The sequence below is a fragment of the Heliangelus exortis genome, chromosome 3, assembly GCF_036169615.1.
Source record: "Heliangelus exortis chromosome 3, bHelExo1.hap1, whole genome shotgun sequence".
Classification (NCBI taxonomy): domain Eukaryota; kingdom Metazoa; phylum Chordata; class Aves; order Apodiformes; family Trochilidae; genus Heliangelus; species Heliangelus exortis.
Window position 1 is genome coordinate 69,238,718 of NC_092424.1, and position 14,719 is coordinate 69,253,436.

The window sequence follows — 14,719 nt, forward strand, 5'->3', positions numbered from 1 at the left end:
GTCATATAGTTGACTAAAAACTGTTTTTGAAATGCAGCTACCAATTTAAGATAGATTTCTGTATTTTCAGTACAATTTTCATAGTTTCATTGCTGGAGTCACAAGTAAAATATTATCAGGGCTTTAGTGAACCAGGAGTGGTTGAAAGTTCTGTGGACACTGCTTATTGAGACCATTTTAAAAAAGCAAGCAATAAGTATTGCTTATTGCTTAAAGAAAGGTCACAACTTTTGAAGGATTTAAATTAATTTCGGAACTGTTATCTTCTGGTGATTTATTTCTTTGTGCTCTCTTCCAATAGGATTTCAATATATTAATTATCTTAGCAAATATGGCTGGAAAATTTTCCATAGGTGTGGCATTTGGCCTTATATATCTCTACACAGCAGAACTGTACCCAACTATTGTAAGGTAAGAACTTTTACCAGTCATATATTTTTCATTATTATGCTATTATTTCCTTTTCTTTGCTGTGCTTCTGGGCCTGATCCAGGCCAGCATTAATGGCAGTGATCCGGAAAACTTGGCATGATATGAATTCTGCTGCTGCTGCTTCAAAGTTGTCCAGTATTTGTCTGTACAATAAATTTTTATTTAGTTTTCACTTCCATATGCATTAACTGCTTTCAGTGAGGAACTAGAAGAATACTTAATGCTTCCTTAAACATTACTTCTGCCTTTTTAAAAAGTCTTATGATCTATGCTGAATGATTATCAATTTTTTAATTTATTATAGAAGCAGCTGAATTTCACTCCAGTATAAATTTTCATTGGTGTAGCAGTAGCTTCCTAGTATAACTGCATAAAGGCACATAACATCCTACTGCTGGTTTGAGTGTTGATGTATTTCTAATTGTTTGCTGTGTTTTATTGTAGATCACTTGCTGTTGGAAGTGGAAGCATGATGTGCCGTGTAGGAAGTGTGGTTGCTCCTTTCTGTGTTTATCTGAGAAGTGTTTGGATTTTCATGCCACTTGTAAGTATCTATATGTATGGTGAATATTTCTGGTTTTGAAAATGTGTTTGTGTCATTTGTTTTCTCAGGAAACAAAAGCTAAACTTTTATTTTGAAAAGGACATTGAATGAACCATTCTTGTTCTGAATTTTAAGTCTCAAAGATTAGTAACTTCGTATTATTAGGAATATGCAACTAAAGCAAAAGGGAGACTTTGAGTCACTGAAATCTGACATGTTTTAATGACGGAAGACATAAAATGATTATGCACTGAATTGTAGTAGAAAAATTACTTTTAAAAAATTCATAAAATAATAATTTATCTAATGCTTAGCATTTAGGAACTTCCATGGCTCAGTCCATACCATTACTTTGCAGGCCTAGCAGTTCTTGACCACACTCCTGATTTATTTTTACCCTTTTTAAAAGGCATAGTTCTTCCATTCTTGGAATTCATCATGGGTGGCTCTTTTTTCTTATATTATTCCTTAATGCTTTCCATTATTCCCTGGGACATTGCATCTTTGGAATAGCTTTCCAAAAGATCAGGTATGTCTTATACATACTATACTTTCCATTCACTGCTGTCCCAGCTGTTGTATTTTCCATTTACAAGAACTTAACAGAACAATTGATGAGACAGCCAAAGAGAAGCAAATGATAAATTGATGAGGTTCACTGTGACTTTGCCAAGGAACAGGACCTTGGACTCATTAAACACATCCTACTTGTAGGTTACTCTGGTCAAGTTACCATTAAGTTTTGTCTTCTGCCACCAGTTGTCCCTTGAGAAGAGAGGTGGGCCCATTCTTGCAGGGACATTTATCTGCATTATGTTGCTTCAGACAACAAATATTTTTGACAAAATATTTTCTGTATTTCACAGATGAGTCACATTTCTTCATTACAGTTCTGTTATGAAGCATTTGCTGCTTACAGATCTTGCAGCTATTCAATTCCCTTTTTCTCCTGCTGGATGATCTATGCCCATATATGTAAAAACATAAGGAGTTATTACAAATTTATATTCAGGCTTTAAGAAGAGAAGAGTTTACTAATGATTTTTACATTGTTTGAGTTCTTTTAAAACCCTTTAGAATTCATTACAACTAGCATAGTAATGTTATATGTAGATTACACATATCAGAAGGTGAAAATGTAATGGTACATGTCTCTAACCTAGATTCCTACTCTAAATTTTTTTCTACCACATTGGAATTTCCTGAAAAAATGGCATTGTGTCCTTTTGGTTTTGCAACTATAAAATTTTCAATTATAGATGTTAAAGACTGGTTTCAGAGAATTCTTGGAAAATTGTTTCGTTATTTCAAGTAATTACTTCTAATTGTTTTGCATGAAAGTTAAGCAGATGAAGCAGACCACAAATAAATTTATTCCCACAAGCTCCTAAAAGACGTTTTCTGTCTTAATAATGGCCCCATAAAAACAAAGATGTGATTCCAGAAAAGGTGAGGAGTCTTCATGGGAGAACATGGGAGAACATTCTTTTTCTCTTGTCAGTGTTTTGCCTTTACTGGCTGAGATAAGCTTTATCTGTGCAGAAGTGCTGCAGTTAAACCACAGATGGGGAATGCTCAAACATGCTGGAGAGCAGTGCAAATGGCATTATAAGCAGGAATTATTTAGCTATGAACAACTATCAGTGTAGAGAAAATATCCAGAGTGTTTTTAAAGTTGTGTAGTAGTTCACAATGAATATGTTTTTATCATTAGCTCCTATAATAGAATATTTATCAGCTTCTTAAATAGGCTTGTCTTGACTTGGAGCATAGTGTGCCAAGTCTCAAGTAACATGTGTGTTTTGGAATGAAAGTGAAAGTAAATGGATTACATTTGTAAGTAAACTGATATACATCATATCAATCTATTTTATACACCACACATTGTCAAGCAGCTACTACTGCTATTTGGGTGACAGGCTGCCTCCTGTACAATTATACCTCCTGTGAGTAATGCAAGCATCTCATTCGAATGCCCATAAATCTTGAATAATTTGCCAAGTGTGTTTTTCATACAACAACTTTCTAAAAAACTTACAGTAAAACAAATGTTCCATGTATAACCTGCTTCTGTTCTTCAGCTGTTAAGAACTGTGTCACAGTAACCCTTTAACAGATGTGGGGTTTTCTCTCAGATAAACTCCTCGTGCATGTGCATAGAGACATTTAAGTTGGGTCCTCACTGAAGCTGACTTACTGGCTGGGAATACAGTCTCCTGTATTTCAGGAGCATGAATCCTGCTGTCCTGTGATCATTCTCCAGTCCCGGGGTGTCCTATTACTGGCACTGCCCTTTAAGTGGTGGCAGTGGGATGGATTGCAGATCCCCACACTGGAAACTCCAGTTTAAAGCCCTGGACTGGCAAGCCTATGGTGAAAGATGTTCTCCCCTTTCTCTGAGAGATGAATCCCATCAGTCTCTAGGAGACCAGGTTTCCCAAATGGGTGCCTCCACACCTCTCAGAAGAGAATCTCCTACTCCTGTCACCCACTGCTGCTTCTATTTAGCACTAGTTGTTATACAGTGAGCTGACTGGGCTGCCTTACTTGGCTCCAGCAGCTTACCTGATGCAATATGATTTTCATCTTCAGTCTGTAGTACTGTGAAGTGGTTCTGCAGGGACACTTCAGGCTTTGAGGGAGGTCTCTTCTTCCTGCTGGTTTTTACCTTTGAAAGCTTCCATTCCACCTCTTCATTATTGGCTTCCCTTAACCATAAATTATAAATTAAAAAAAACTCTATGGAAGTCAGTAAAATTAAATAAACCCAAATTCTCTGTCTAATACTAGTGGATTTTGGGGACAAAATTTAACTTTTTTTTTGTTGAAGTGGAATTTTGTAAATAAGATCACATTTTAGGTTGATTCAGAGCTGTCACATATGATATAAATAGCAGACTAGAATAATATTTTTTTCTAAGAAGTGAAAGTATTATTTTGTAGGGAGATTTAATTCAAGTTATATTTTGCTTAGATTAAACCTATTAAGTTCTAGTCACAAACCACTGTGAAATTAAAATTGTTGCTGTAGGTAGGGAGGAAGACAGAAAAATGGTGGTGGTAAATCTTTTTCTGAAGTTATTTATGGTAGCTCTTAGAAGCTGATGGCTCTACTGTAGTGTTGACAATACTTTGAGAGTTTGACTAAGCAGAAAGTGAGATTTCAAATGAAGACCCTGAAAGAGCAATGAATTTAAGCAGGTACTCCTGCCAAATTAACTTCAGTGGAGCCTAAACATACCTAAATGCTTTGTAAAATAGCACACTTTAATCCACATGCATTTAACTCATTGACCATATCAGAAGAACATTTTCTGATGCTGAATCCTATATATATTAAATAGTACATACATACAAAATGTACACATTTATTATGAGCAAGCAAAAGACTAAATTATGTTAGATGCCCCCTGAAGAAGTATGCCAAGATAATATTGCAAAAGACTTTAGGCTTTCCCTAAATGTGAGTAACTTCATTGGGAAGTGTGGTTACTGCTCCTGAAAAGGTAGATGACATTTGAGATGTCTTTTCATTAACATACTTTGACTTAATCATTTTATATTGCCTTTCATAGGAAGTATTGGGAAATGCTTTGTAGGGCCAGGGAGAAGAGAAACACAATAAATTAGTCAGCATGCATCTGCTTTCACATTGAAAAAAGAAAATTAAAGTGTAATGGAATAGAGTTAGGAGAGCTGAGATGAAAAGGCAGGGAAGATGGTGGTGTGTATGCTTACAGAATAGTGAGAGTTTGCAGGGGAATAAGAAGTAGGTTCATGAGGAAGGAAATCATGAGAAGAATGCAAAGTGTCTGAAAGACAGAGAAGACACACATACTCTAAGCACTCTGTATTGCTTTAACCTTCTTCTCTTTGGCATCAGTAGTGACCCTTTTCCCATAAACTCCAGGTGTCTATCAGCTTCAGTATCTTTTACAGCCCTCAGTATCCTCAAGTATAAACTTATGAATGCCAAAAGATGTGCATAAGAGAGGTTACTGTGGAATAGCTGCCATGTGTCAACTTAGCCTGTCTTTCCATGGCAGAAAAAAATGTATTAGTAGTGAAGAGGAGTTTTGACACTTAGAGGACAGACTTGTGTATTTTGGAATATGTATTTTAAATATTAGTCCTACCACATATATCTATATTGCTCAGTATAATTTCCTCTGGTCACGTTACTGCTCAGATTTTTTTTTTAATTTCTCAGAGAAAAAGCATGACTTTTATTTTCCCTGTAGTTTGTAGTCTTCAACAGTAATTTGCTTAATTTTTTTATTTTGTCAGGCTATATTTAATACAAGTGCAAGCAGAGGAGTGTACACAGCAGCATGAATTCTTCTCAAAAGAGTGCTTGAGACAAGCTGCCCTCTTCTACTGGAGAGGGGGCAAAAACAGCACAGTGTATTTGCATGAAAGTAGCCCTGTTCAAGGTTACATTGAAGAATAACAATTCTAAAGCACCTTTCTGACTTAAGGAGAAATCTGACTTAGATGCAGATGGTAGCTGGCCAGTTCTTGTCTCAAGCTCTCTGTGAGCCAGGTAGGCGTAGCAGTTGCAAATGCTCTCTCTTCTGCTTGGAAAGAAAGTGTTAAAGAAACAGGACAGAACTGAGGTTTAGTGTAAGGCAAGATAAGGATAATAGGGTATCAAAGTGTGCAATCATACAATGGAAAAACACCAAGGCCAAGCATGGTGTACCATGTGGAAGCATTTCTATCAAAAGTGATTTGGGTCATTTATAACCTGGCATTGGAAGAACGTCAGGTTTTTAATGCTGTTTGGTACTTCAGAGGAGGAAAGTATGAATTGAACAAGAAACAGACATTTAAAGGGAAGGAAAAGATACTCCTGGAACATGTATATGCATCTACCCCCCACGATCCTGATCCTTGCACCACTGGTTCTGCAGGAAGCTGTCATTGCTGAACTGTGTACACCATGGAAAAATCCAAGATGTGATCCCAGTGCAGTCAGTAGAGGCCTGCACCCCTAGCAGGTCATGGACACTGCAGTTTAGCAAAGTTTGCCTGGTGAGAGATAGCTCATTATCTGCTGAAGAGTTTTCTTGAGCCAGGGATGTGCACTTCTGTGGATCCAGGCCATCAAACCATACTGGGAATTTTTGATTGGCTGTGTGCAGGAGGAACAGGCACACAGGTACTGGGTGGAATAGTTTCAGGAGCTGGAGGCTGAATTGAGATTACAGATGGCAAGGAAATTGTAGCTCTTTGAACATGCCCATAAAAATAAGAGTATGCAGTCCTAGAATCAGTTCTTAAATACATACTTGATAGTAATACCAAATCAAGATTATACATACTGTTCTATCAAACAGACTTATTCTTGCTTGCACTGTCTTGATTTCTTGTGGAACCAAACACTTCATTCTGCTGCATAATGTTTCATTTATGCAACAAAAAAACGCAGACCTTTTATAGTTATCATTTAATACTTACAATCTTTGCTTTACATTACAGTTCCTTGTGCTTTATTTAAATGTACTCTCAAGCCAGATCAAAGATATGCAGAACTTGAAACACATTTCTACCTTTACATCTTCTGTTTATGTCTTCTAGTTGCTTGTTGGGATCATGGCTCTTCTGAGTGGAATATTAACAATAATGCTTCCAGAGACACTGGGAAAACCATTGACTAATACTTTGGTGGAAGCCACAGAAATGGGAAAAAACAAGAAAAGCTCTTCAGGAAAGACTCCTCCAGCACTCAGTGGTGCAGCATCAGAAAAGATAGAGATGTTTGGACAAGAAACTGTTAGCACTGAAAAATAAAGCATCAGCAAAATGTCTTTTCCCAATTTCAATAACTATCTAATTTATAAGATCTTTTAATTCAAGAGATGTGACTGTTCTATAATAACTGTGCCTTTTACTTTGTATCCAGTCTTGCTTTTTCAATAGAGCAAGTATATAAAGTCTTTTCTAGATGACTGAGGCACTGCAGAAAATTTGATGGGATTTCTAGGTCCCTTGTCAAACTTGCCTAGACTTTAGAAAACCTACTTGACTTGCTCTGACAAGTTGGAATGATTACTCCAAATGTTGGAAGCTACCTGATTACACATATGTAAAAAAAAATGCCAATTCTTTGTTTCACATTTTCTGCAGTTAGATTTGTAAGCCCACACAAAGTGTCCTGTCTGCTGTTGAGCTGTTGCAGCTGATAGTTACAGGCTTGAGACTTCAAAACACAGTAAACTCATTTATAATTCAAGAGAAAAGCCTTAACATTGCATGAAGTCATACCAATAATTTTAAAGTCAAACTAATTTGTTGTTTTGAGTTTTTTTCAAGTTTTCTACTAGAAGAAGTGCCATTGGTGATAAAGGAAGGTATTCTATGAACTGGCTTCTGACAAAAAATAACACTAAGTTTACAAGTTTTGCAAATAGTTTGTATAATATTCTGTCAAATGGCAAATGCATTTTTATTAGAGATTTTAAAAAATGTTCACTGGATCTACTGCTCTCTTAGTAAGTTTTGTTTAGATTAGGTAAAACTAAAATATTTGATGCCTTTGAAAGTCATACTCTTTCCAGACCATTATTTCAGGGCTCCCCACCTCGCTTTTTTTCAGCTCAGTTCTTCACAGCTCAGTTCAGCTCTTCTTCAGCTCAGTTCAGCACAGGATTCTTCTTAACTTTTAAGAGCAGCACCAGAAACTTTGCTGAATGCTTCTGTCCAGGCATTTTGAGTTCCCAGTGGAAAATGATGAATGACATATGGGTCTTATTCAGGCTCTCTGCACAGAGGTGAACTCAGTTATTAATGAATGGTTAGTAGACATGGTATCTACATGTATTTTTTTCTCATAGACCATGTCTGTAGCTCATTTTTTCTTTATATGACAAAAAGCAGTTAGAAATACATAATTTTAAAAATGGTATGTGGAGGACATTCATCAATAAAGGAGCTACCAGTTACTCCAGTAGATTTAATCAAAGTGTCTGCTCATGTTGCTGCACCACATGTGCTCATCAACAATTATTTACTGGTGCAGGGCTTCTGCCTTACGGCTGTGGACCACTGAAAACTGATAGATAGGAATGCATCATTCTAGCTGCTACTTTTATGGTTTTCTGTCCCAGTCCCCTTTTTAAGTCTGCTTCCAGACCTGATGGCTTCTTCTTTGCCTGAAGATCTGTATGATTTTGCTTGCCCACCTTTGGTTTGAGGGAAGCAGCACAGGAACCTTCTGTGTGTTGAGGTTCAGACTGTCCTCTCTTGCCTAGGCTGCATATCAAGCCTGTCATCCCCAATTTTAAATCAGTGTTCTCATGTTTGCAATATCATCTCATGGGAACAAGTTTTCCTTGTTTACTTATTTGCCATGTACCCCACAATAAGGTATCTATAATGTAGATATATGCTGTAGAGCTTAATGATCACATTTCTAAATTATATCTGCAGAGTTCTATTAGTTTCAATGACTTTTGAAACCAGAATCATAGCTTACATCCCCTTAAAAAAGATTTTTTTTCTGCACTGCAGAAAACACTGTTGTAGAGTGTTAAGTAGCATTTTGGTCCTTGTATTAGGACAAAATCATACCCTGTAGGAGGATTAACATGCTTCAAAGCATGAAAAAATCAGTAAGCTTAAAGAGATTCTGTGTGGTAATTACATGGAAAGCAGAAAGGGATCTTTATACTCCCTTCAATTCTGTGGGTGTTCCAGTGCTTGCAGAGAAAACCTCCGAAGAGAACAACATAGAATACTATGGCTTCTGTCCAGATGTCTTAGTTCAGCAAAAGCATGTGCTTAACCTTACCCGTGTGAGTAATCCCATCATTATTCAGAGAATGATGTGAATACATACTTTGATGACTGAAGATAAGATTACTCACACGCTGTGGCTTTTTCTTTTGCTGAAGAGCAGACCTAGTATTCTTCCACTGCTTTCAGATCCCTCTCCACTTCCCAAAGAAGAACAACTCCCCTTATTTGCAAGATCTGGTGCCAAATCCTGAATGCCCTGCCTTAAACATGGGCTTAACCATGCAAAAGAGAAAACATCATGTGATAGACCTGACAAGGAATCAAACTGGTACTGTCTAACATTATAACCACCCTCTACCCACCCCAAGCTCCAAGTAATAGCATTATTTTGGGGTTTTTTCACATTAATTTTTCACACTCTTTTGTTAGTACATGGTCCTATCTTGAAGTTCTTAGTCTTGACTCCTAGGAAAAGTACAGTATATTTTTAACAAGGTACTAAAAAACGATTAAAATTAAATTTTCTACTTCCTTATGTGCTGAGTAACTGATTTGGGGGTTACCCTGCTAAGAATAGTCAATGCATGTTCTGTTTTCGTTTGACCTGAGGGCCTGGTCATCTGTAGTCAATATACATAAAGAAAAAAGTTTAAAAAAAAGGAAAAAGAAAACATTGGAATCCACAGTAATACTGAGCAATCCTTACAGGCTAAAGCTTAATGATGATTCAATAAGAGTGTAGCTTGATGGCTTTTAACCCTGAAAGCCAGTTCTTCCTGTCACTGAAGTCAGTTGGAATTCAGTCTTTGATTCAAGTGAGACTTGAATATCCCTGAATTAACGGTGTTACTTTTTTCCTCTGGAAATAAAAACTTTATTGATCTACAGGTGCACCTTTTTTTTTTTTTTAATTTTATGCATTAATATCTTAGAGGATGCCCTAGTGTATCCGAGTCTTTAATCTGAGGCAGCATTTTCCTATAAGAAATGAAATAGCATTTGTCAATATGTCTCTAGCATTTCTGTTTGCTTGTTTTATCCATATGGAGAAAAATATGGTTAACACTATTCATGTGTTATAAATGTAGCATAGACAGGGTGAGTTGATTTGTTTCTCATAAATATTCATAAATTATCTACATCCCTTTGCAAGAGATCACTGAGTTTGAGAACAAATGCTCCTGTTCCTATGGGACATATTTTCCTCTTGTTGCTCATAAAAATAATCCCTTTTTATAGTTTCTTATCTGAGTCCTTCAGTTCTTTTGTTTTTGTGTTTGTCATCTCTACCTCAGTGCAGATTTATTGTGCTGATCAATGTCTCTGGAATTACACAATGGTTTTATGAGATTAGAATTCTTACCTGTATTCATTGCTGGTCACTGTTGCACAATGACAAATATTTTGCCCCTAAATTTGATATCATATTTGATTAGGCATTCTTGCAGTTTATTAAGGACATACTTTCTGGTTTAAATAGAGGAATGAGAGCAATTATTAGTTTAATGGTAGCTAAGGAAACATAGTAAATGTGTTTGGTATTTTGAATCACTATTTTAAAATTATGTGAAAAGAAGTATTTTCTACTTTTTCAAGGTGACTTCCAATTTTTTCCTGCAAATTTAGGTCATTTAAACTACTATGTAGGAAAAAAAAAAAAGCTATGCAAGCTATGTGCAGTCAAATGGTTTAGGTGGTACCCTGAATGTCTGAACAGGGGAGTGAATCCTGCCTGAAGGCCGAGGGGTTTTGTGTAATGGCTCTGTGGAAACAGAAGATGGTCTGACATCCCATCTCTGGGAGGGAAGAATCTGGTGTTCTCCTCTATGTTTCACGGCTTCTTTTTACCAACTCATGGCTTGCAGTCTCTTAGGAAACCTCCATAGCTTTGGGCCTGTGATCATCTTTTGTAAGGGCTTACAAAATGCAAGGTCACTTGCACCATGGAGGCATGATACCAGAAAGGTACTTGGGGCTGCACAAAGAAAGGTCTGGGATTCATACTGTACCCTTGTACAAACACATCTCAAAGATGCTTGTGTGTATCCCATGGCAGATTCATAGGGGAGAAATTAAACTCAGAGATTTAAAAAAATAATTAAAAAGAGATGAGTGTTGACTAAAGTTTACCATAAAAAATTGAAAATTCAAGTAAATGCAGTTGAGCAGTATCAGCATTGAAGTATCTCTCATGAAGAAAGGTTAGAGCAGATCTATGTACTAGTAACCTAATAATTTTGTACAAGATTCTTTATCAGGGGCAGCGTGCTTTTGGTATCATGGGGAAAGTGTATATTCATGGGAAAGTGTTTGTTTGCCTAGAATATATGGGATTTGTACAGTATCTAATGTTTTTTAATATGTATTTATTATCTGCAGTTATGTGCAAGAATAAAGTCAAATACATGTTACTTAAACTTTGCACCTTTACATAATTTAGTGAACTCCAAACAATCTCAAGCACTGCATTCCATTTGTAGGAAGAGGGCTGGTGCCTCAGTGTTCCATGGAGGTCCCTCTGTGGTTTAGGATGGCAAGTGTCACCTGTGTCTCTTTTTCCCCTTTATGTCTGCAGCTGTAAATCAGGGTTTGGGTAATGTGTTAGGTGGTGACTATGTCAAAACGTGCACTGAAAATCTAAGGTTTTGTGTTTCAGTTGCAGGAAGAATATGATTCTGTTTTTGCCTTTATTTATACGCTGGCTGGGGCAGTAGTCCCTTGAACAAATTCAGTGGTGACAAAAATAGCTGCAGATACTGTAGAATGGATCTGAGATGATTAAAAGAGAGAGTAGTTGACTATAGGAAAGACAAAACAATGTAACATTTAACCACTTGGTATTCAGTGGCTGTGAAAACTTACTGTAATTTCCTCGTGCAGGAATTGGGAAGGGCAGAGAGTGCAAGGAAAACGAGAATTGCAGCAACCTGTAGCCCTTTTCTTTGTGATCTGCTGTCTTATCCCTTCTCAGCAACCTATTTCTTTTCCCCTTCCCTTAAATCTCAATTTAGTGCAAATTAGTTGATTTTTCATGCATTCTTTATTAATCTTAAATTTTCTGATCAAGTTACACCCATCAATTGGCTTAATCATTTGTGTTCTAAGGGCTTTGTGTGTACTTGCCAGGTGATCTAAGTTCCTCCCTGAATGTAACCATAGAGAATGGTTCAAGTATTTGTTTGCTAAATTTGAGAAATTTGAATGATCCCTGGTATACTGTTTGCAGGAGCACTGAGTTCAAGCAAGATGAGAAAAAACAAGCCTAAAAACTATTCACCTTAAACGTAGAAATATCCTTTTTGAAATATGACTGATAAAAAGGACCGCAGACAGTTTTGTACATATTACCTGCTCTTACCTACATTACTTACCTACATTTATGAACAATCAGAAGTAATTGGGAATATTTCATTTAGTGACAAACCAAATCTTCTTTCTCTGCATTGCTGTCCACACATCCTTGGCTACTCCTTGACTGTTTGTTGCAGATGAATAGGACCCAGCCGTAGGGTGATCACAGGCATCTAATTATTAACAGTGCCTCAAAATGTTCCATGTGGAGATGAACCACCATGCACAGGAATTAAAAAAACCAGCACTTGGGTGAGCCTTGTGAAGACTCTTTCCATGGTTTCATTGCCAGTGATGAGAATGGAAGGCAGTTTTAACTGAGGTGATCATTAACACAGAAAAAGAAACAAGAATAAATGGGTAATCTCTCAGTAAATATTTCCACAAAGCTTTTCAATAGGAATGTCAGCACTGGTGGTATATTCATTATATTGAGAGAATTCCCCCAGAAATAAGTAAACAACACAGGAAAACTGCAAAATGAGGAACAGTTTACCCTTTTAACTGAGATGTTAAGTTGCCATGGACATTGATGCCTGACTTTATCTTTGAACTCATTAGAGAAGTGGCAGAGAAGTGATCCATGCTGTTCATAAGGTCAGAAACAGGTCAGCACTACCATGTCCACAGAGCTAATTTTTGCTTATTGCTACTGCTCTTTTCAAGCAAGCACAAAACAAAGGTAATGTTAATGTAAAGGAAACACACCTTAAGCACTGCTCAAGCTGGGTTGATGATGTGCTGGGATGCCACTGCTGGTTATAATTCAGAAACAGCCCCAAGTATGGCCAGGGCTGTGTGTTTTATGCCACAAGCCTGGCACTCTCTTCCTGAGTGAGCAGATGGTGGCTTTCACTCAATGCAATAGCTATTCTCACAGAGTCTGTCAAGAGTGTTCTTTGAATGTTGCATTTGGAGTCCTACCTAGCCAATCTGTTGGTTCAAAATTACATTTCACAATACACATAATAATATATACACAAAAATCCAGAGTGTCTTTAGCGGTTGGGCTGTTACACAGATCTTCTTTCCCTCCTTGTGCTTCTTCCCATCTTTCATGAGGAAACACCAACATCTGTAGCAGAACTCTTCTCATACCTTGAAGGCCACAAGACAGTATAGTGATCTTCACTTAACCAGGGCTATGGGGAGTAGCACAAAGAGACTTTAATTGTGCTCCTCATTTCAGTGAAGAGCAGAAGCAAAAAAAAACCATGACAGCACTCAAGAACTGAAATTTATTCCCCTTGAAGATGCCTGCATGGATAAACATGTATTTGTGGTGGGAAGTCATGCATCTAGATTACATAGAGATTACATACAGATTACAAGCTCTTCCTTCATCCTAAAATATGGCAAAGTACAATATGTTCAGCCTCCCAAAATACTTTGCGCTGTGGAGGAGTAAGAACTTCTCAATGAAATTTTAGAAGTTGGTATAACAAACCAGCATGCATTTACTGAAGCTCATTCTCAGGAAAAGACATACTAGGAATTCCTGAAACATTGAGCTTTACATAAATATCTGACACAAAAATTTCAATCCAAATTGTTCAAATTTGGCAAAGTCTTATGCAGTAAGTGGCAGAATCTTGGGAGAAGAAATAGCAAGCAATTTTGATCTCAGCTGGCACCGTGACCTTTGTATCTGAAGAAGCAGAGATTTCTATGTCTCAAAGGCTCCTCTCCAAAACTATTGCACATAGGCTGCAATTACTTAAAATACTGTTTTCCATCAATACACCAAGACCATCAACAGCTTTATTTCTAAACAAACAAGCCTTCATTCCTCTGCCTCCTTCCCTGTATTACTCAATACCCTGTTCTCATAGCTTTTCAAAACATTTAAAAAAATCAAGCTCTACAGAATTATTCCTTGTTCCTATTGTCATTATTTTGCAGAATTATTCATTGTTCCTTTAACCATTAAAGGGAAAAAAAATGTAAAAATTATGTATCTAAAAAGGTGAGTGATTCTGCACGTATAATCACAGAATCATAGAATTGTTTTGGTTGGGAAAGACCTTCAACTGTTAACCTAGGACTGTCAAGTCCACCACTAAACCATGTCCCTAATCACACACCTACAAGTCTTTGAAATACCTGCAGGGATGGTGACTCCACCACTTCCCTGGGCATCCTGTTCCACTTCTTGAAAAGCCTTTTGGTGAAGAATTTTTTCCTAATACCCTAATTTAAACTTGGTCCCCTGACACAACCTGAGACCATTTCCTCTTCCCTTACAAAACACATATATCAAGAGTATTGTGGCTTTAAGTTTTGCTACTTAGAACACAGCTGGACTGGGAGGTGAGAAGAGCTGGTCACACCTGCACACTGTTACAGTATTCAGGGATGGGCAGTCAAATATTAGCCAAAATGTCCTGCTGATGGCAAATGCCCTGGAGCCAAGAAACCCTGGTATATGACTTAATCCTGGTGATGCTGCAACAGGTTTGGTTATGACAAACTTGTGTTTTTCCGATGAAAAAGATTCATCCAGACGGCCCTGCCGGGCAGTGCTTGAGAGGTTTAACAGGGACTCGTTCTTCAGCCATCTCCGATGACTTTAGTGCCCAGGCCCAAGGACACCTCGCGTTACTGACTCCCCGACTGCCACCGCGCTTGCTGAAGCGCTGTGCTCATCTTAAC

At 37.4% G+C, this 14,719-nt stretch overlaps 1 protein-coding gene across 4 annotated transcripts in view; it reads left to right on the top strand.

The window, feature by feature from the left end:
* LOC139794895 (solute carrier family 22 member 16-like) overlaps positions 1–14,719 on the top strand; it is a 52,431-nt gene that overhangs the window by 26,246 nt on the left and 11,466 nt on the right. For 3 of the 4 annotated variants that reach the window (XM_071741170.1, XM_071741172.1, XM_071741173.1), the window contains 2 exons: positions 302–411; positions 877–976. In XM_071741170.1, coding sequence (XP_071597271.1) covers positions 302–411; positions 877–976 — 210 coding nt within the window. Of the gene's footprint in view, positions 1–301; positions 412–876; positions 977–6,556; positions 11,134–14,719 lie in introns of those variants that run through there. The other variant, XM_071741171.1, reaches the window with a different exon arrangement.